Source organism: Schistocerca nitens, chromosome 2, assembly GCF_023898315.1.
Source record: "Schistocerca nitens isolate TAMUIC-IGC-003100 chromosome 2, iqSchNite1.1, whole genome shotgun sequence".
NCBI lineage: Eukaryota > Metazoa > Arthropoda > Insecta > Orthoptera > Acrididae > Schistocerca > Schistocerca nitens.
In genome coordinates this window covers 813,918,908-813,941,892 of record NC_064615.1, presented here as the reverse complement: position 1 = coordinate 813,941,892, position 22,985 = coordinate 813,918,908, and the positions used below count along the sequence as shown (strand labels likewise).

General features: G+C 43.5%; 1 protein-coding gene across 1 annotated transcript in view; it reads left to right on the top strand.

Annotated features, from left to right (window-relative positions):
- Positions 1-22,985, top strand: part of LOC126234651 (suppressor of lurcher protein 1-like) — a 652,665-nt gene that overhangs the window by 521,198 nt on the left and 108,482 nt on the right. The window contains exon 8 of the mRNA XM_049943382.1: positions 19,037-19,251. Coding sequence (XP_049799339.1) covers positions 19,037-19,251 — 215 coding nt within the window. The remainder of the gene's footprint in view (positions 1-19,036; positions 19,252-22,985) is intronic.

The window sequence follows — 22,985 nt, the reverse complement described above, 5'->3', positions numbered from 1 at the left end:
CAAGGTCTCCCACTAATAGCAGAAAAAAGGGTCGTTTTGGAGAATATGTATAGAAATATGAGAAGCTAATTAAAACTTTGTGATCATCCCACGTATACAGTCTCCTGAAAGGGAACGTGACTAACTTATATACGTACAAAAACATAAGCCCAGTGTCAACTTGACTACAGTCTTCACCAATCAAATCATTAGCTAAACCAAAGTTCGTGTCTACAAAACATACAGGGACAGGTCTGATGATACATATGAATGGCTACGGACGTATCAAACGCGAGGAGTCTCATACTGAAACAATAAATATCTATCTGAAATTCTCTTCACCAACTGATTACGCTTACCCACAAAATTGCATCCGCGAAGTTGAAGGAACACTGCCACAAAACTGCAGTAAAAAAACTGTGGTGGTGCCTGCAGGAGACACGCGAAATCCCGCAGATGGGTTCGCCGCTGCATGTTCGTAATTAACGACGGCGACGGCGGATAATGCTCGCCGTGATTTAATACGCGCATTAACGGCGCATTGAGGCGGCGCGGCGAGCGGCAATTGTTATCGCGCCGAGTCGTCCGCAGCCGCTGTCGGCCGGTGGCCTAATTAACATCGGCCAGACCCGTCGTGAATCATAGGCACGGCCTCGCCGGCAATGGCTGCCTCGGACGCGCAATGGCGCAACCCCTTAGCTCACACTTATCTTTCACGGACTTGAAATGCTAACAGGAATTAACTGCAGTGGACTAAATTATTTGGCAGATATGGTGTAAAGCGTGGTAGAACTTAGACACGTGGATAATATATACCATAGTTCTCACTGTTACTCAAATCACAGACGCCCGTCAGGATCGTCGTATTGTGAGGACAGCAGTGAGAGATAATACAGCTGCCACAAGGACTGCGGGCACAGACACCTCTAGACCGCCTCTCACTTATGACACAGCATCGACGTGTGTGGTTCGGCTGGTTCCGTCAGAGGATCGCTTGGAAAATGATGTAGATCTGGTGAGCGCTGTATCGTCCGAGATACGCTGGCCCCATCTCAGGCCTACGTTACAATAACCACAAGTCTCGTTCACCATTGGTGTTTCTGTAGAGGACGCTAACCAGCGCTTGGTACGTGGGAATGTTTTATTTTGTCGCTTCCTTTGCCCTTCCTGCAGCAGGAAGGTGATGTGTTTTCCAACTGGGGAATGGTTGCTCACACACTACCTATGAAATTCGGCGTGCTCTACAAGACGTGCAACAGCTTCCCTGGCCAGCACGCTCTCCCGATTTCTCTCCAATTGGATACGTGTGGGATATGATGGGATGTGGTATGAGAAGTGAATCGTTTATTCGTCAACCAATACCTCTTACAGAACTACAGGGCTATTACAAATGATTGAAGCGATTTCATAAATTCACTGTAGCTCCATTCATTGACATATGGTCACGACACGCTACAGATACGTAGAAAAACTCATAAAGTTTTGTTCGGCTGAAGCCGCACTTCAGGTTTCTGTTGCCAGAGCGCTCGAGAGCGCAGTGAGACAAAATGGCGACACGAGCCGAGAAAGCGTATGTCGTGCTTGAAATGCACTAACATCAGTCAATCATAACAGTGCAACGACACTTCAGGACGAAGTTCAACAAATATCCACTAACTGCTAACTCAATTCGGCGATGGTATGCGCAGTTTAAAGCTTCTGGATGCCTCTGTAAGGGGAAATCGACGGGTCGGCCTGCAGTGAGCGAAGAAACGGTTGAACGCGTGCGGGCAAGTTTCACGCGTAGCCCGCGGAAGTCGACGAATAAAGCAAGCAGGGAGCTAAACGTACCACAGCCGACGGTTTAGAAAATCTTACGGAAAAGGCTAAAGCAGAAGCCTTACCGTTTACAATTGCTACAAGCCCTGACACCCGATGACAAAGTCAAACGCTTTGAATTTTCGGCGCGGTTGCAACAGCTCATGGAAGAGGATGCGTTCAGTGCGAAACTTGTTGTCAGTCATGAAGCAACATTTTTTCTTAATGGTGAAGTGAACAGACACAATGTGCGAATCTGGGCGGTAGAGAATCCTCACGCATTCGTGCAGCAAATTCGCAATTCACCAAAAGTTAACGTGTTTTGTGCAATCTCACGGTTTAAAGTTTACGGCCCCTTTTTCTTCTGCAAAAAAAACGTTACAGGACACGTGTATCTGGACATGCTGGAAAATTGGCTCATGCCACAACTGGAGACCGACAGCGCCGACTTCATCTTTCAACAGAATGGTGCTCCACCGCACTTCCATCATGATGTTCGGCATTTCTTAAACAGGAGATTGGAAAACCGATGGATCGGTCGTGGTGGATATCATGATCATCAATTCATGTCATGGCCTCCACGCTCTCCCGACTTAACCCCACGCGATTTCTTTCTTTGGGGTTATGTGCAAGATTCAGTGTTTAAACCTCCTCTACCAAGAAACGTGCCAGAACTGCCAGTTCGCATCAACGATGCTTTCGAACTCATTGATGGGGACATGCTGCGCCGAGTGTGTAAGGAACTTGATTATTGGTTTGATGTATGCCGAATCACTAAAGGGGCACATATCGAACATTTGTGAATGCCTAAAAAAACTTTTTGAGTTTTTGTATGTGTGTGCAAAGCATTGTGAAAATATCTCAAATAATAAAGTTATTGTAGAACTGTGAAATCGCTTCAATCATTTGTAATAACCCTGTATATGAAGAGGTTGAGCGGGCGTCGCGTAACTTATCGCAGGACAGTATTCGCCATCTATACGAACGACTGGATTCCAGAGGTAAGAGGCATTGCCACTCATGAAACCAACATCGCATATTAATATGAGTATTTCTGAATGGGCCGATACCTGCCAATGAAGAACCACTTGCGCTACTAATACGTAAATGTAATCACTTCATTTACTCCACATGCACTGTTGCAACAATAAATCTGCAGTGAACTGGAAACCTCTAAAAGGTTGTACACTTTTCTTTGGCACTGTACAGTATATCTGTGGCGAGCTTGGCCCACACTTTTTGGACGTCCTTCCGTGCCGTACCGTATAAGAACCATTCTTATGACGTCATACATATGGAATGCCTCCTGCAGCGTCTGGAGGAAAATGCCTAGTATTATCATGTTCTTCGTCTCTTCTATTCCAATACCTTTTGTTGGAAACAGGCCAGACTAGAGTTTCTAAGCCAACACTCTCTCTCTCTCTTTCACACACACACACACACACACACACACACACACATTATGGTGTCCCAAACCTATCCCTGTTTTTGCTTGTATTACAACAGCGCAGCCCATCACAGGACAGTATTACACTGACCATTAGGAAAAAACAGCCAGTCCCATTCTTATTCTCTCTGCCTCCCACTTGGCAACAAGAAAACTTCGATCTTCGTGCCATACTTGGTGCAAGGCACAATGAACCCTCAAATTTAATACTTCCATACCTAAAGTGTCTATATATTTGATCAAAATATATACAGAATATCTTCTATAACAATATAAAACATTCGGCTCACTTAATGGCACTATCAGTCTAAATGCTTACTAAGCTTCACTTGTCAAGATCAAGCATCCATCGTGTACCACACTTGGTGCAAACCGTAATGCACCTTAAAGTTAAGTGTCACAATACTGTTTTATGTCTTAATTATTATATTACAGTTAAAAATGCACTTGACTTACTTAATGGTGCTAGTATTGCACACTTTGGGCCTGGGCGTTGTTACCAAATCCAAAATGTCTGTCAAAAATACATAGAAATGTTGACAGTACTGGTGTAAGCTGCAGTATTTCCACATATAGAACGTCTCTATTAATTATCAAAAATATCTAAGCTTCATAAGCAACAACACAATGTTGCAAAGTAAATTTGGTGGTTTAAATAATTAGCATAATGACAGATATACATATTCTTGAAGTCAATGTATTAAAAGTCGATGGAATGATGACGTTGTTCTTTTGTTTAAAACAAACTTGCTAGCTTCTTGACCAACCTTTGCAGCCTGATAATGTATAACAAATGCCTGTCGTTCTTTTGTTCCTTTAGTCTTAATTACAGATAGGCTGAAGACAGTAGCTGAAATGACGTTATAAATGAAGTAATATATTAAGTGACGCAATCTCTTTTCTTAAAAAAAATATTTTAAATTATTATGGAATCGTTCAGTAAATGTCCCCCATTAATATGAGCGCTGACTTTTACGCTATATATAAATGCTGTAGTAGATAATATTCGAAGCCTCGTAAGGCTCTTCGCAGGCTATATAGTTGTCTCTGTAAGTAGGAGCAATACTCGAAGAGTCTAGTAAACTGCAGGACGACCTAAACAGGATTGATAACTGGTACAGGGATTAGGAGATGACCGTGAACGTAAATAAAACTAACATATTATGTACAAAGAGGTGCAAAAATCAAATGCTATAGAGTAAACCTATTGGTGTCAAGTCACTGGAAATATTAAACACCATAAAATACGTAGGGGCAACCATTCGGACCTATCTGAAATGGAATAATCATACAACATGAACTACAAGAGAAACTGATGCCATGCTGAGATTCATAGGCAGAACGTTCCAAAAATGTAATTCGGTCAACAAAGTGAGATGGCCCTGTGGTTAGCACACCGGACTCGCATTCGGGAAGACGATGGTTCAGACCCGCGTCCGGTAGTCCTGATTAGGTTTTCCGTGATTTCCCTAAAGCGCTTCAGGCAAATGCCGGGATGGTTCCTTTGAAAGGTCACGGCCGATTTCCTTCACCATTCTTCCCTCATCCGATGCAACCGATGACCTCGCTATTTGGTCCCCTCACCCAAATCAACCAACCAACACTCGGTCGATCGATTCGTGAATACTGATATCAGACAGGGATCGTTACCACAATGGATTAACACAGGAGTTGAACAAGATGGAACACATGTTGACACGTTAGCATTTAGTAAATGGGAGAACGTTGCTGCAAATTCCTTTTTTTTCTAAACTCATGTGTAATTATAACCACAGTGGCAATCCGGTGAGGCTGTACATTGATGTATTGCTCAGGTCTCTTGTCTGCCCAATAATTGGCGTCATGTCGCACATTTCAGTTCTCAGTGAACAATGACCAAATGAAGATGCCTATAACAAAAGAGTCTCCCGCCAAGTAATTGTTTCCACGTGATTACAAGCAACCCACTTAATGTAACCGTCAAGTGTGACAGCAAAGTGCGGAAATGATGTAGGAAATCACTGCAGCTGGAACAAAGACGCTGCAGCAGTGTTTTCGATGGGAAGTGTTTGGTCACCCACAACACAGCCCTGTGAGTTTCACCTCTTTGCTGACAAGAACTACTGGCTATGAGGATAGCATGTTGGCACAGACGGGTTGTAGGTCAGTGTACGGGCCGGCCGCTGTGGCCGATCGGTTCTAGATCCTTCAGTCCGGAACCGCGCTGCTGCTACGGTCGCCAGTTCGAATCCTGCCTCGGGCATGGATGTGTGTGATGTACTTCGATTAGTTAGATTTAAGTAGTTCTAAGTCTACGGGACTGTCGACCTCAAATGTTAAGTCCACAGTGCTTAGAGCCATTTGAACCCGGTCAGTGTAGGGAATTAGCAGAAAGCATAGGCGGATGCCTTCTATAAAGAGAATAGTGGAAAGCTGGTGCAACGCTACGAGAAATGTCTAAGATAAAGCGGTGACTATGTAGAGAAGTAGCTGCACATAAAACATTTTTAATTTTGTATGTGACTCCCAGTTCGGAATGTATCGGATCCTCTTTAAAAAGAAAGAACGGCTGACCCAGATCACCAGGTTCATTGTGTGCTGTGCGATTTGCACGTTGGCTGCCTAACATCTTCCACGAGCAATATAAACTTGAATTCAATACCTTGTATAACTGCTGCCTGAATATAAAAATTTAAAATGCTCTCCCTATTTACTCATTAAGAGGTACAATCTTATGTTAAAAGTTAAACGCAGTGAGGCAAGTACTACTGTACGTAACCTGAGGCAGAATAACATACGTCGCACAAATTACCAAGATTATTTTCATACAGCAGTTGAGAACGAGAGCACTTAGCGATTTCCAACAAACTTTACACGTAATTTCAAAACTTTATGAAACTTTTCTCTCCGCGAACCTCCCCACAATATAATGTAAGGGAAAAAGTTTATCGCATACTACATTATCGCTGTCATTGCAGTAAGACTGTCGCATGAGCAAACCGTTTTAATTTATTATTCCTTTACTAACAAACCTACTCCAACGCATCCTGCAGACAGCACTGATGTATACCACTGAGTGTACAGTACCTGCAAAATTACACTATGTGATCAAAAGTATCCGGACACCTGACTGAAAATGACTTACAAATTCGTGGCGCCCTCCATCGGTAATGTTGCAATTTAACATAGTGCTGACGGACCTTTAGCCTAGATGACAGCTTCCACTCTCGCAGGCATACGATCAATCAGGTGCTGGAAGGTTTCTTGTAGAATGGCAGCCCATTCTTCACGGGGTACTGCACTGAGGAGAGGTATTGATGTCGGTCGGTGAGGTCTGGCACGAAGTCGGCGTTCCAAATATCCGAAAGTTGTTGTATAGCATTCAATTCAGAACTCTGTGCAGGCCAGTCCATTACAGGGATGTTAATGTCGTGTAACCACTCCGCCATAGGCCATGCATTATGAACAGGTGCTCGATCGTGGTGAAAGATGAAATCGCCATCCCCGATTTGCTCTTCAACAGTGGGAAGCAAGAAGGTGCTTAAAACATCAATGTAGGCCTGTGCTGTGATAGTGCCATGCAAAACAGCGAGGGGTGCAAGCCCCGTAACTGATAAATACGACCACACCATAACATTACCGCCTCCGAATTTTACTGTTGGCGATGCACACGCTGGCAGATGACGTTCACCTGGCATTCGCCATAACCACACACTGCATCTGATCGCCACATTGTGTACCCTGATTCGTCAGTCCACACAACGTTTTTCCACTGTTCAATCGTCCAATGTTTACGCTCCTTACACCAAGAGAGGCGTCGTTTGCCATTTACCGGCGCGATGTGTGGCTTATGAGCAGCCGCTCGACCATGAAATCCAAATTTTCTTACCTCCCGCCTAACTGTCATAGCACTTGCAGTGGTTCCTGATGCAGTTTGGAATGCCTGTGTGATGGTCTGGACAGATGTCTGCCTATTTTACATTACGACCAACTGTCGGAGGTCTCTGTCAGTCAACAGACGAGGTCGGCCTGTAAGCTGTGTGCTATACGTGTCCCTTCACGTTTCCACTTCAGTATCACATCGTAAACAGTGGAGCTAGGGATGTTTAGGAGAGTGGAAAACTCGCGTACAGATGTATAACACAAGTGACACCCAATCATCTGACTACGTTGGAAGTCCATGAGTTCCGCGGAGCGCCCCATTTTGCTCTCTCACGAAGTCTAATGACTACTGAGGTCGCTGATATGGAGTAACTGGCAGTAGGAGGCACTAAAATGCACCTCATATGGAAAACGTATGTTTTGGGCATGTCCGGATATTTTTGATGAAATAGTGTATATCATTGTACGATTCATAGCTCACTATATATGACTTTTGCAAACTTTTTCTCGGTTACAAACTTAACGTCAAAGACGTAACATATTAAAACTCATTTGTAAGGTAATCAGATGTTTCAAGCTGTTTTATGCACGGGCATTCGATTCTTTGAAGAATCGAGTTTTAGTGATTGTAATTCTGGCACAGTACGCTCTGGGTATAGCGGGGTAACATATCATATCGCGTTTTGCGAAATGACAACGAGACAACCCGAGTGATTAGAGGTGATACGTAGATTTATACGTAAATCTGCCGTCAATCATTCTTCTCACGCACCATTCGAACATGGAAGAGGGAAAGCGGGGAGGGGGAACTAATAGTGGCATCAGAAGTAGCCCCGCTGTACATGGCAGAGTGATTCGTGGAGTGCAGGTGTAGATGTACATGTACATTTATTGTGGTAATATCAGCATCTTCCTCTTTTGAAGTAAACTAATTTAATTTTCGCTTCTGGAAAGAAAAAGCCGAAACTTTGTGCTTCCTATGATTTGTTTACCTTTACTTTAACTTCATTACCTGTCGCATTCGTTGGTACCCTACAACCATACACTACATAAATAATTATCCTTACTGCCGACAGGAAAAATCATAAACATAGAACCAACAACAAGGAAATAGGAGATTTATGGCGGTAAACAAAATAAGTTATGCAATATAGAATGTCGATGGAGGAAGACAGTTCCTCAATATTGGAACAATACGCAGCTGTTCTACTTTACCGGAGGGTATGTGGTGAAGATGTGTAAAAGTCTATGAATTTCCTCTCTTTACAAAATTTTTAAACCAAAGAAATTTTTAATCTGGTTGTAGAAGTAGAAACAGTGCTAAAGCTAACTCGCAAATCGTGAAGAAAATTATAGAGTGATGCTACAGCTTATCAACGGTCGCAGACATGGAACGAACTTTTAACACTATGTCACGCAAATGTGTAGCAAAATGCCTTTAAAAACAAGTACTTAATTCAATCTATCTTATTATACCGAAACACATATAGAGTGAATATGTAAAAGGATCGAAGTTCCAAATCCCACATTTGTCAGCAGAAACAAAAAGTAATCGATCTCTTTTTGAAAAACTTAAATTTATATAGAAAATATGAGAAGGCATGCTGATACAGAAAAATTATGCTCCCCACTTCATCAATGCAAAAAAAAGACAAATTACAAGATAAAGTAATTTATTGACAACATTGTAAGTATCATGAAGGAAATTGTCTTCTTCCTTGTGCCAACCCCAAATTTTTTGTTTCCGCGTTCCACTAATACAGAGGCATTAAGTTTTAGTTGTGATAAAACAAGTACAAAAATACACAACTAAAGCAGTAATACTTTAATTAGTAGAACTGTTGTCAATGAAAACCATTTCTTAATTTTTTTAAATTTTTGCAAGGGTGTAACGATATTATATTGAAACGAAAAGATCTCACAGTATTTACTTCTCTTTCTTACACACTTTCATTCTTTGGAACAGATGTTGCAATATATTGTGCTGTTGAGGAAGAAATGGCAACATCTCCTACAGGTCTTTCTCTCGTCCAACTGATGAACATCATTATCACCATTATCTTCACTTCGGACATTTCTGGTTTACTGCCGGCCGCTGTGACCGAGCGGTTTTAGGCTCGTCAGTCCGGATCCGCGATGCTGCTACGGTCTCTGGTTCGAATCCTGCCTCGGGCATGGATGTGTGTGATGTCCTTGGGTTAATTAGGTTTAAGTAGTTCTAAGTCTAGGGGACTGATGACATCAGATGTTAAGTCCCATAGTGCTCAGAGCCATTTTAACCATTTTTTCTGGTTTGCTTGTTACGGTAACCATCGCTTCCACTGTCCTCCTTGACTTCTCTTCCCAGCTGGCTTAAATATTCTTGTATACAGAGGTTATCTGTGAACATTTCTCCTTTCTAGATCACAAGCCTGAAATCCGCGGTTTGCGAGCTACATGCAGCTCTTTTGCGTCTGGCTCTTCAACATAATGTTTCGTGTGAGCGATTACGTGTATTTCCAGAGAGATAAAATGTGAATGCGTGTCGTCAAGTATCATCGCACTGTGTTCTACAGTGTATTACTACCGAGCACCTGCCTCTGCAGGAACGACTGCAACTACGGTTAAAGTTCCCCACCCCTCCGACGGGCAATTCTACCTGACTCTGTCCGAAGCGCTTTGCTTCCGCTCCAAGGTTTCCCCACAAGCGGCACTCTTTCATCCACTCGCTGCCTTTCAGCGCATTTACGGGCCACGAAGTTTCAGTCGGCCTGTACACAAAGGGAAGGCGAGCGATTAATGCGCGAGTCGAGTGAGCCACTCAGCCAGCAGTGTCCATTGTGGCGTGGCTAGTGCTAGTCGCGGCCGCAAATGCTACTCGAAACGTAAAGTTGGCGGAATTTTTCCGTTCTGCTGCAAATTTTCGTCAACAGTGTAAGAACTGTAAAGATTTTGTGTTGATGGCTTCATTATTACAAGGTGAAACTTTTTAGGTCCCTGTTTGACATGGCTTCAAAGAAGAAGTAAAAAAAAAAATGTACGACGAAATCCGTTAACTTAGGAATGAAAGGAAGGAAAGTTTCGCATTTATTTCGAAGTCAAAAGTCCTTCCGAAATGCTTTATTTGTTGGGAAAAATTGTTTCATAACAATAAATCAGATTTGGAGATACACTGTCATTTAGCACTCAACGTCCTGTATGTGGCGCATGGAAAAAAGAAGTTGGGGAACTTCAGAAGCGTCCATAAAAGTCAAGTATTGTATTTAATTACTTGGGTCAAATTTTCAATAACATTAACCCCCTCAAGTTTTATGGTTAGTGAAGAGATTGTTAAGAGAGGAAAAGCATATACAGACGGCGAAAATGTACGAGGACACTTTGCAAAGAAAGTTACACATACATAAAATATATTCGCAGTTGCGAATACGTACAACCCTTAGCTTATAAGAGAATGACAACAGTGAAAATTTGTGCCGGTTCAGGACTCGAACCCCGATTTCCCGCTTTACGCAAGCGGTTGGCTTAACCACTTTGACTACCCAACCTCCCATATGTCATCAGATCCTGTACTGGTACAAGTATTATGTAACTCCCGCACAGAGGCAAAATTCAAAGTCGCTGCCCGGTATTAGCGTTTGTGTTGTTATGAATAACGATGCAATGTTACTTCGGACATGTATACGTGTCCAAAGCAAAAACCACTGCAGCGACTAAAGCTGTTATGATATCCATGAAATGTATGCGCAGTTGCGAATACGAACAACCATCGGCTGTATAAGGCAATGAGGACAATGAAAATTTGTACCTGAACTGGATTCGAACCAGGAGCAGTCACCTCAACCGCTTTGGCTATCCGTGCACTACTCACAGTTAGAACCAAACTTCTACATGTCGTCGTTCCTGCGTCAGAACCTGTACTCATATGCCTATTATGTGATCCCCGTATCAGCGGATAAAAACGATATAACTGTACTTGTGTTGTTTAAAAGAACGATGTAATATTCCTTCGGACATGCAGCGCACCCTTGTCGGTATTCACAACTGCGTATGCATTTCATGTATTTCATAACAGCTGCAATTGCAGCAGTGCCTGTTCCTTCGGAGATGCATACATCCATGCGTATCCGAAGGATACTGCATGGTTGTTCTCCACAGTATATACCTTGGAATACCATAAAATTACACACGTCCTCACACCTTAAGACCATTACGCAACAAGAATGGGGCATTTTCGGGAGAGAAGACGTGTTCTGAATTTGCTGCTGGCGCAGTTCTGCTGCAGTACGGGTAACAGGCGCCTCACACTGTGGGAGTGAAATGGTGCGGCAACTGCGAACGTACTCCAAGTTGAACTACTCTGGTGAGTGTGATCCCTGCGGGCAAAACGTCTGAATGCCACACAGATTAACCGTGAAATTCTGATCCCATCTGGAACAAATGCTGTGTCGCCTACAGACGTAGTGAAACAGTGCCTACGAGACGGCCAAAGCTAGACAGATGTGGCAGACGAAAATATGCATGAAATCGAGGAAATGATTCGCAGGGATTGCAGATTTTCCGACGATGAGACGTTCACACAATGGTTTCCAAATGGCCCCATGACTGAGGAGGAAATTTCTATCGCCGAGAAACTGAATGATGGGCAGAACCTTCCGGTCGTTGTTTACAGAGACTTGGTGACGATGTTGAGCAGTGGTGTCACTTGTCTGTGTGACTTTGAAGTGTAGTGCACCGTTCAGTAAAAGTTATTTGGCTTCTACTTTTAGAAATCCTCTGTCAAAAAGGTCTTTGATAAATGCGTACAAATATCTTTTTCGGGAATTTAAGAACAACTTTACTCTAAAAGTTATTTATGAGTTACCATTTTTTGCTACAACAGTGAAAGATGGAACAGACATATCCTCTCCGACTATAACCAACCAGCAACTCGAATATGTTAAATTGGTTTCAGCTTTATCGATAGCAGCTGACGAGTCTTCTGACAGAAATGAAACACCGCGTTTCTCTTATTGTGCGAGTTATGTGCATGACATAAAGAAGGAACCTTAGGATTATTGCCACTCAAAGGCGGAGAGGAAGTATTAATTGCTGTAATTGAGAGCAATGAAATCATATTCCACAAGACAAATTTGTCTCAGTTTTAACAGGCGAGTCGGAAACTGTGACCGGCGTAAAGAAAGAGTTTGTTGCCATTTTGAAAAAAGAAAAAATTAATTACCATTGCATTATTCATCAAGAAGCGCTTTGTGCGCTGATACTTGCAGATGAAATTTGTAAATATACGTAAATCGTGATTAAGATTTTCGATCTCCATTGCAGGTAAAACTTTTAATCATCGCCATTTTTAAAGTGAGACTGAGTACTCATATCTTCTGCTGCATACCAAGATACTTTTATTGTGGAAAGAAAACATTCTGAAGTGTTTCGCTTTCTTACAAACAGGAATTGAAGCATTTTCTTTAGAAGGGTGTTTACTATTCAGAACTAATAATCAATGGATCCAAAATTTTATTTCATGATTGAAGTTACGTCTCATCCAAACCAGCTCAATCGAAAACGCAGGGGACACGAAGTAACTTTTTCCCATGTTAGGAGAAGTTATTTCACTCGAAAACAAATTCTGCCTTTTTGTTGAATATTTTGAAAGACAGACTGCTTTTCTCAGCAGGTTTCAGGACATTAGAAACAGCAAAGCGACGTCAGCCTATGTCAAAGGAATCTGTTATTGCTATTTTAACATAATTAAGTATTCCGCCTTTTAACAAAGGCAAGGGCAACTTTGAAATGGATTGTTGGATTTAAAAAGTGAAGGACTGAAGTCCTCGAAATTTGGAAATCTTTGTGCTGATAAAGAAGTAAAGGATAAAAACAAATGTAAACTTCGTTTACGGCGCAATTGGTCTGCTTTGAAAGGCCTGGAGAAGTAGAATATGTTGATTTTTAACGCCTGGAATAATACTCCTGACTCGCACAGTCAGCTGAAAAAACCAATGTGTGCTGTACTTTTCTTATACACGTCCAGAATTTTATTCGAACAATTATTGTCAAGGATGAACCGTATCAAGAATAAGTTCAGAAGTCGTCCGATTCATGAGAACTTAGAATGGTGGCTAAAATTAAAAACAACAACAAAAATAAATTATATCGTTATTTAATATGATATAAAGATTTAGTCAACGTACTTTACTAAAAAAATGTTCAGATGTGTGTGAAATCTTTTGAGACTTAACTGCTAAGATCATCAGTCCCTAAGCTTACACACTACTTAACCTAAATTATCCTAAGGACAAACACACAAACCCATACTCGAGGGAGGACTCGAACCTCCGCCGGGACCAGCCGCACAGTCCATGACCGCAGCGCCTTAGACAGCTTTTTTTTTTCTCGGCTAATCCCGTGCGGCTACAGTTCATTAATTTTAGGGAGCGCAGTGGAGAGAACGACGTATATGCTTTAGATAGGTATGTGCGGACGAAAGAATATGAGCCAGCAGTCTAAATGACAGATACACGAACCAAAAGCTCTGTTCCTACGTAAACCATTTTACGGATGGACGTCGGTTCGGTAGTAGTCGTTTGTGTAGGATGCCACTCGGAAAAGATAGCTCTGCAGAAATTACGCTGTTACAAAGACTTGCGTTTACTGTTGTTGGCTGAGGGGAAGACTTCTTCTCGTATGTATGACCTAAACGTAACACGAGGCGTAGGAGAACTCACTAGCGCATTCCGGTTGGCTCTTAAACCGTATTTCTTTCTTTCTCAGTTCTTTTGCGACACCTCTGCGCCGGGCCTTCGCCGTAGGCCTACGTCGCCACAGCGGTGGTTTGACCCCCGCCCCTGTGAAGTAGTTGTGCTGGCACATTTAACGGAATGAAAGCTATTATGACTGCTATAAACTGCGGCCGCATTTGTGTCACAGTGAGTATAACATCACACTGATTAATGTTTCCTGGTGAGAGAAGTGTGCGTTGTGCAGCGACATAATGAAGCCGGAAGGTAGTCTTACCTCTGAGATCAAGTTCTGTACAAAGACCTTGGGATCGCCGGACGCAACAATGTAAACCCGTCTATGGAAATTTTTGGTAAAAAGTCAATGTGATGCCTGGGGTAGTTGTAGAACGCAGTAGCTCAGGAACTCGGAAGAGGATATTGGGGTTACAGCTGCAGAGCGATGCATTTCTTTCTTAAAGGGATACCTGTGGTTTGCGGACAACGGCTTGTCAGATGTTACCCTATCACGGTAATGGGAGGCGGCACGGGGGACGAGTGACTAATATGAGCTCAATGCAACAGATTTTGGCGGGACAACAAATTAATGATTAAGAAGGCGGAACGTGTGTCTGAGTGAGGAAGCATTGGGGGGAGTACAGGCAGTCGGAGCTAGTTGGAACTGGTGACCACAAACATGAATGGCAAGTGCAGAGTGCGTGGAGAGGGATAGAGTGTAATCGTTACGAAGGAAGATGTTATCAGTTCTACGTTTACTAGCGGAGACTGGGAACACGTAGTGTTCGCAGTTTATTACGGGTTTTCAGTAACGGTACCCAGGAGCAGTTGTAGACTCAGATCACAATTTTGTAATGATGAAGAGTAGGTGGAAGTTTAAGAGACCAGTCACGAAGAATTAGTGAGCAAAGAAGTGACTGGCGGAAGTACTAAGGAATGAAGAGACAGGCTTGAAGTTCTCTGAGCTATGGATATTGCGATAATGAATAGCTCAGTAGGCATTTCATTGAAGTGGAATGGACACCTCTAAAAAGGGGAATCACAGAAACTGAGAAGAAAAACTTAGGTACAAGGAAAGCAAGCACGAACAAATCATGGATAACAGGTGAAATATTTGAAATGATCGACTAATGGAGCAAGCATAGAAATGTTCAGGAAAATTCGGGAATACAGAAAGGGAAGGAATAAATAGGGCGTGCGGGGAAGCTAAGGCGAAATGGCTCCTTGACAGTTGTGAAGAAATCGAAAACGAAATTATCTTCGGAAAGACGGACTCAGCATGTAGAAAAGTCGAAACAAGCTTCGGCGAAATTACAAACAACGGCGGTAACATTAGGAGTGGAATGGGAATTGACTGTTAAATACAGAGGAGAGAGTGGGTAGGCGGAGAGAGTACTTTCAAGGCCTCTATAACGGGGAAAACTTATCTGATGACGTGACAGAATAACAAGCAGGAATCGACAGCGAAAAGACAGGAGATCCAGTAATACAATCAGAATTTAGAAGACCTTTCGCAGACTTAAAATCAGTCAGGATAAGGGATAGATAACATTCCATCGAAATTTCTACAATCATTGGGGAAGGTTTAAACAAAACGGTTATTCACGTTGGTGCGTAACAGCTCATGCATCCAAGTCGTTGACAAGAATAACATATACAAGCATGGAAATGAAAATTAAGAATCTGTTAGGTGATGATATGTTTGGCTTTAGAAGAGATAAAGGCACCATAGAGGCTATTGTGTCGTTGCGGTTGATAATGGAAGCAAGATTAATGGAAAATCCAGACCCTTTCACAGGATTTACGGACCTGGAGAAAAGGATTCCATTATGTCAATCGGTGAAAGGAGGTCGAAGTTATGAAAATAAAAGGGGTAAGCTATATGGAAAGACGGGTAATATACAATATGTACAAGAACCAACAACAATAGTGGATCAGTAAAAGTGGAAGACCAAGAACGGAATGCGCCATATTAAAAATTGTGCAACGCACTGTTGTAGTCTTTTGCCCCTACTGTTCAATCCGGTTCAATGATGTAAATAAAACAAAGATTCAACAGCTAGATTCAGAGAGAAAGGATATTAATGACAAGATTGGCTGATGACATTCTTATCCTCAGTGAAAGTGAAGAAGAATACACGATGTGTTGAATAGAATAAAGAGTCTAATGAGTACAATATATTGATGGAAAGTCAATTGGAGAAAGACAAAAGTAATGAGAAGTAACAGAAATGAGAACAGCGAGAAAGTTTAAATCACAACTGGGGATCACGAAGTAGACTATGTTAGAGAATTCTGCTACTTAGGCAAGAAGAAAAAAAAAGATGGACGCAGCAAGGAGGACACAGGAAGCTTATTAGCACTGGCAAGAAGTGTATTCCAGGACAAGAGAAGTCTCCTAGTATCGAACATCAATCTTAATTTGGGGAAGAAATTACTGAGAATCTACATTTGGAGTTCAGCATGGTGAGACATGGATCATGGAAAAACTGGAAAATACACTCCTGGCAATTGAAATAAGAACACCGTGAATTCATTGTCCCAGGAAGGGGAAACTTTATTGACACATTCCTGGGCTCAGATACATCACATGATCACACTGACAGAACCACAGGCACATAGACACAGGCAACAGAGCATGCACAATGTCGGCACTAGTACAGTGTATATCCACCTTTCGCAGCAATGCAGGCTGCTATTCTCCCATGGAGACGATCGTAGAGATGCTGGATGTAGTCCTGTGGAACGGCTTGCCATGCCATTTCCACCTGGCGCCTCAGTTGGACCAGCGTTCGTGCTGGACGTGCAGACCGCGTGAGACGACGCTTCATCCAGTCCCAAACATGCTCAATGGGGGACAGATCCGGAGATCTTGCTGGCCAGGGTAGTTGACTTACACCATCTAGAGCACGTTGGGTGGCACGGGATACATGCGGACGTGCATTGTCCTGTTGGAACAGCAAGTTCCCTTGCCGGTCTAGGAATGGTAGAACGATGGGTTCGATGACGGTTTGGATGTACCGTGCACTATTCAGTGTCCCCTCGACGATCACCAGTGGTGTACGGCCAGTGTAGGAGATCGCTCCCCACACCATGATGCCGGGTGTTGGCCCTGTGTGCCTCGGTCGTATGCAGTCCTGATTGTGGCGCTCACCTGCACGGCGCCAAACACGCATACGACCATCATTGGCACCAAGGCAGAAGCGACTCTCATCGCTGAAGACGACACGTCTCCATTCGTCCCTCCATTCACGCCTATCGCGACACCACTGGAGGCGGGCTGCACGATGTTGGGGCGTGAGCGGAAGACGGCCTAACGGTGTGCGGGACCGTAGCCCAGCTTCATGGAGACGGTTGCGAATGGTCCTCGCCGATACCCCAGGAGCAACAGTGTCCCTAATTTGCTGGGAAGTGGCGGTGCGGTCCCCTACGGCACTGCGTAGGATCCTACGGTCTTGGCGTGCATCCGTGCGTCGCTGCGGTCCGGTCCCCGGTCGACGGGCACGTGCACCTTCCGCCGACCACTGGCGACAACATCGATGTACTGTGGAGACCTCACGCCCCACGTGTTGAGCAATCCGGCGGTACGTCCACCCGGCCTCCCGCATGCCCACTATACGCCCTCGCTCAAAGTCCGTCAACTGCACATACGGTTCACGTCCACGCTGTCGCGGCATGCTACCAGTGTTAAAGACTACGATGGAGCTCCGTATGCCACGGCAAACTGGCTGACACTGACGGCGGCGGTGCACAAATGCTGCGCAGCTAGCGCCATTCGACGGCCAACACCGCGGTTCCTGGTGTGTCCGCTGTGCCGTGCGTGTGATCATTGCTTGTACAGCCCTCTCGCAGTGTCCGGAGCAAGTATGGTGGGTCTGACACACCGGTGTCAATGTGTTCTTTTTTCCATTTCCAGGAGTGTAATAGAATTGAAGCATTTGAGATTTGGTGCTACAGAATAACGTTGAAAACTAGGTTTCCGGAGGGACTTTGTGTGAGGGCGCTACCAAATCGACCGTTACGTTTCAGAGTATGGAGATTATTAAACACTTTGATTTACAATGTACGGGTGATCAAAAAGTCAGTATAAATTTGAAAACTTAATAAACCACGGAATAAAGTAGATAGAGAGGTTAAAATTGGCACACATGCTTAGAATGACATGGGGTTTTATTAGGACCACCCCATATTGCTAGACGCGTGAAGGATCTCTTGCGCGCGTCGTTTGGTGATGATCGTGTGCTCAGCCGCCACTTCCGTCATGCTTGGCCTCCCAGGTCCCCAGACCTCAGTCCGTGCGATTATTGGCTTTGGGGTTACCTGAAGTCGCAAGTGTATCGTGATCGACCGACATCTCTAGGGATGCTGAAAGACAACATCCTACGCCAATGCCTCACCATAATACCTAACATGCTTTACAGTGCTGTTCACAACATTATTCCTCGACTACAGCTATTGTTGAGGAATGATGGTGGACATATTGAGCATTTCCTGTAAATATCATCATCTTTGCTTTGTCTTAGTTTGTTATTCTAATTATTGCTATTCTGATCAGATGAAGCGCCATCTGTCGGACATTTTTTGAACTTTTGTATTTTTTTTGGTTCTAATAAAACCCCATGTCATTCCAAGAATGTGTGTCAATTTGTACCTCTCTATCTACATTATTCCGTGATTTATTCAGTATTCAAATTTATACTGACTTTTTGATCACCCGGTATATCGGTGTGTCCTTTTAATAGTTCATCTTATCTTTTCTAAGTTTTCCAAGCACTTTGTGTTGTCGTTTCTTTCTGAACATGCACCATAACCTTTCTGTGTGTTACATATTACTAAACGGAAGAGATGTTTATCAAGTTTTATTTATTGTTGCCAATCTTACGGCGTTGACATGCTAACAGGTTAGTGACCCTACGAACGGATGGTGGGTCTTGGAGACTTACAGAAAAGCCTAATATTCGTATTTAATAATTCGACGATTCAATAAATTTCAGTTAGAGGCACGGGTGCAGGAAGAAAGAGGCGGCTGAGGGTGACTCTTTAGGCGACTAAATAAAGTAATAGAACATCACATAGTGTTTGGCATATTTCCAAGTTTATATACTGTTTGTGTAACTCTTAACTTGTTCCTCCATAAGTACAGTATGTCCATAAACTTCTGATAAACTTTAGTAAGGCAGTGAAAAGGAAAAAAGATTCCTACGTGAGTGTGAGGTTGAGGAGCTGAGAACCGGCGCGCCTGTTGCAGCTGCCTGGAGAGCCCGGATATGGTGTCGGTTTTCGACGGCCCCAGTCCGTCGGCGGCGGCGGTGGCGGTGCTGTGCGACGAGGCGTCGCACCTTGAGGTGCTGTCCACGGGCTCCAGCCTCTACGTCGAGCTGACAGCGCGCTCGCGTTGGCCCGGACAGGGCTTCCGCGCCTCCTTCCAGTTCCAGGGGCCGGGGGACGCCAACCACGCCACAGGTCAGTCCATACCCCAGCTTACTTCGTCTCACCGCACCAGGAATGCACAAGTGAACAGACAAAGCTGGACCCCCTGTCTCCAACAGAACATTAACGTGATACGAAAGGTAACGTGGGCGCTTATGTGAAAACTGAGGGAGTAAGTAACTTACGCATGATGTGTCACTGTTAAGTAAGATAGATGGATGAAACTTGGGCCACACATGTGTGGAAGTACTATAATGTAGTACAGAAGGTACTGAAATAAAGACGCAATGAGACGAACAGAATGACTCTTTTATTCAGACAATGATTACACTGAAGTCACCACGATTCGTGATGGTTTCATAGATATTAAAAACGGCTGAGCTTGGTTCTTAGTAGCGTGTGTGATCACCAAGGACGGACTGGGATACATTCCTCTGCAATATGCTGCCTTGCTAGCTACAAGGTAACGGGTTTTCAAATAAAAAATGTGGTTGCCCTCAACTACGTACCATCAGACTCAGAGTTGAAATATGAAACGTTTTGGCTGGTTTCGTTGTCTAGGGGCTGGGATACGTAGTTGCCGCATTACAAGCCAAATAGTGCTGCTCTACAGTATACAGTATGAATGGTCTAAGGTTCCCATCACTCGGCAATTGCGAATTTTGAATGTAACATAGAACTTTATAAATGAAAGACTGCAATTAAATAAAATGTGCAGGTACTATTTTAACGACTTTAAATGATGAGTATGATAGCAGAAATACCTTTAAGAATGCCGTTTATTACTATAAAACAGTTATTGGTGTCGATGGTCCAGCAATTAAATAAAATATAAGTTGAATAACAGGGAAACAATAGATTCCTAGTTCACGTAATTAGTTATGAGCAACAAAATAGCTCCCGAGGTATTCACTTCTAGACGAATACTACGTCTTCACTGCAGAAGCCACGGAAATCTCACAAGTGCACAAGTCTGCACTACGAAATATTTCTATCTCCTGCGACCACGCGCAAACTGCTCAACACCCTCCAAATATTTCCTGCGACCGTCCAACACTTCCGCCGTGTCCTGTGTGACCCGATGCTCTTCCCCCACTTCCCTACAGTCTCTCCATTGACTTCGGTAGTAGCTTACCATAGTAACGAACGCTGTGATTTGTTGTGCGCTCCCGCCATGTCTCCAAGCCAACACACACTCACAAATATATTGAAACACATACGAAATAATGGATTTACATTTAAATAATTTGAAATTAAATAAATATTCCTATTGTTGGAGCATAAACACGCTCTAAAAATTGGTTCAAATGGCTCTGAGCACTATGGGACTTAACATCTTAGGTCATCAGTCCCCTAGAACTTAGAACTACTTAAACCTTACTAACCTAAGGACATTACACACATCCATGCCCGAGGCAGGATTCGAACCTGCGACCGTAGCAGTCCCGCGGTTCCGGACTGCAGCGCCTAGAACCGCACGGCCACCGCGGCCGGCAAACACGCTCTAAAACATATTATTAAATACATAAACAAATCAAATAAACATGTAACAAAGGAATAGAAACATAAGTAGGCCAGTAGCGTAATGTCTCTGTGCTTTCAAATCACAGTAAATATTTGACCACTTTCTTCATGAATAGTATGTATCAGGTATAAACAAAGACAAAGACGTATAAATACATTTATAAGCATGCTGCTACCGTTTCTCAAGGAACTGTGGAGTACTTATGGCCTGACACGATCAACACTAATCAGCCACTTTGACCTCCAATAACTCGTGTACTATTAAAGTTACATGCCTGTAATTCATACCAATTTAGGTTTACACTAATAGCTTTCTAAAGACATGCCAATCGACAAAATCGGATGAACCGTTTAGATTTTGGAAATTCGTTGCTGGGTGTTACTTGTATAATTTACAGTCAGATACTAAACTTTAAACTAATAAAGATATTGAAAATCTGATTACACAATCAGAATTGTCGTGCATATAATGGTAATGTACATGTTTCTTTTTAAGGTATCATGATTCCCCTGGCTATTATTAATTTCTGCATGAACTGTGAAATGTCTGCTTTTATGGTTTCACAAAGTCCGCCATCTTTGGCACTCCCGGCATACAAATCTCCTTCATCGACACAAAGCACAGCCTTTGACACAGCGTCAACATGGAATTCCCAGCCACGCGGTCGGCCCTGCCCACTCTCTAGGGCTACCCCTCTTGCTCCGGCTAATGTTCAGCTCCATGCGGTCGCTGACGAGCCCCGGCTTGCCGAGCGGCCCGTGCGGCCAGGCCAACTGCGAACTCAGAATATTTTCAGGGTGCCACACTTCGCCCGTTACCTCACAAAGTTAGTAAGGAGCTGTTGACAACTGCTGCATGATCATTGGTACACGCGAACGTGCTACAGTATGTCTGGCTAACGCATCTCACACATATTCGATGGGTTATAAGGCCAGTCGATTCGCCGGATACCCTCTTCTTGGAATAGCTAGTTCGCCTGCGGTGTTCGATGGCGTCGCGCATTGTCATCCATAAAAATGACGTCAGCGGCGAATGGAAAAGATGCACATGGATTAAAAGTCCTATGTAATTATAACCGTGACGGTTCTGTACTGTGTTCAAAGATTTCGACGTCAGTATGCCAACGCAACATTGAGCCTTTGTACACCTTATCATGTGGAACACCAAAACGATCATGATCTACAAAATTCCTTGGTGCATTAGGAGCTCTCACCTCTCACCATATGTGGGTACGTCCAACATTATGCATCAACAACGATCCAGTAGTTGTCAACCACATTAGTGGATGAATGTTGTGGTCAACATAGGAGCCCATTCCACAACATGCTATGCTGTCCGTGGTAATCACACACCTATTAAGAACCATAAACCACGGTGACTTCAGTGTAATTATTATCTTTGAATAAATCATTTCTGTTGGCTAAAAATGGCTCTGAGCACTATGGGACTTAACATCTGAGGTCTTCAGTCCCCTAGAACTTAGAACCACTTAAACCTAACTAACCTAAGGACATCACACACATCCATGCCCAAGGCAGGATTCGAACCTGCGACAGTAGCGGTCGCGCGGTTCCAGACTGAAGTGCCTAGAACCGCTCGGCCACCAGCGGCCGGCAAATCATTTTTATTCGTCTGACTACGTATTTCTTTCGGTTACTTTCTATACTGTACTGTAGCAGTTCTTTAGATGTATGGTCCAAGTTTCATCGAGATATGTTACTTGGCAGTGGCGCACTATGCGAAAGCTTTTCCGTGCCATAATTTTCGCACCAGCCTATAATCCGTGAGCCATTACCACAGGGACTGATAGAGTGCAGTTTACATTAATGTCAGTCACTGCCTGTCAGAGTCCTTTCAGATGTAGAACCTAGGAGATATGCCTGTCTAAATGGGTTCGTACACGACACATTGTGTCATATTTTAATCTTACTATTCGTGTGCGATGTATACGAGGGGTTGAAAAAGTTTTTATATCACCTTGCAAAACATAAAGCTGTGCAATTACATTTTTATTTTGTGCTTCCTCATGTTTTCGAAGCGGAATGACTATCCCATTAAGTTTCGTGCTTGCAGCCACGTAAAACTCTCCTAATATTTCGATCATGCACCTCTCGCCCATCTTCAGAGTGAGCCTTGAGGCTGAAGCTACGAACTTCCGAGGGCTGAGATAGACGGAGCGAGTGCTGCAGCTTCAGCCTGTTGGCTCGCTCTGAAGATGGGTGAAAGGTACACGGTATTAGGT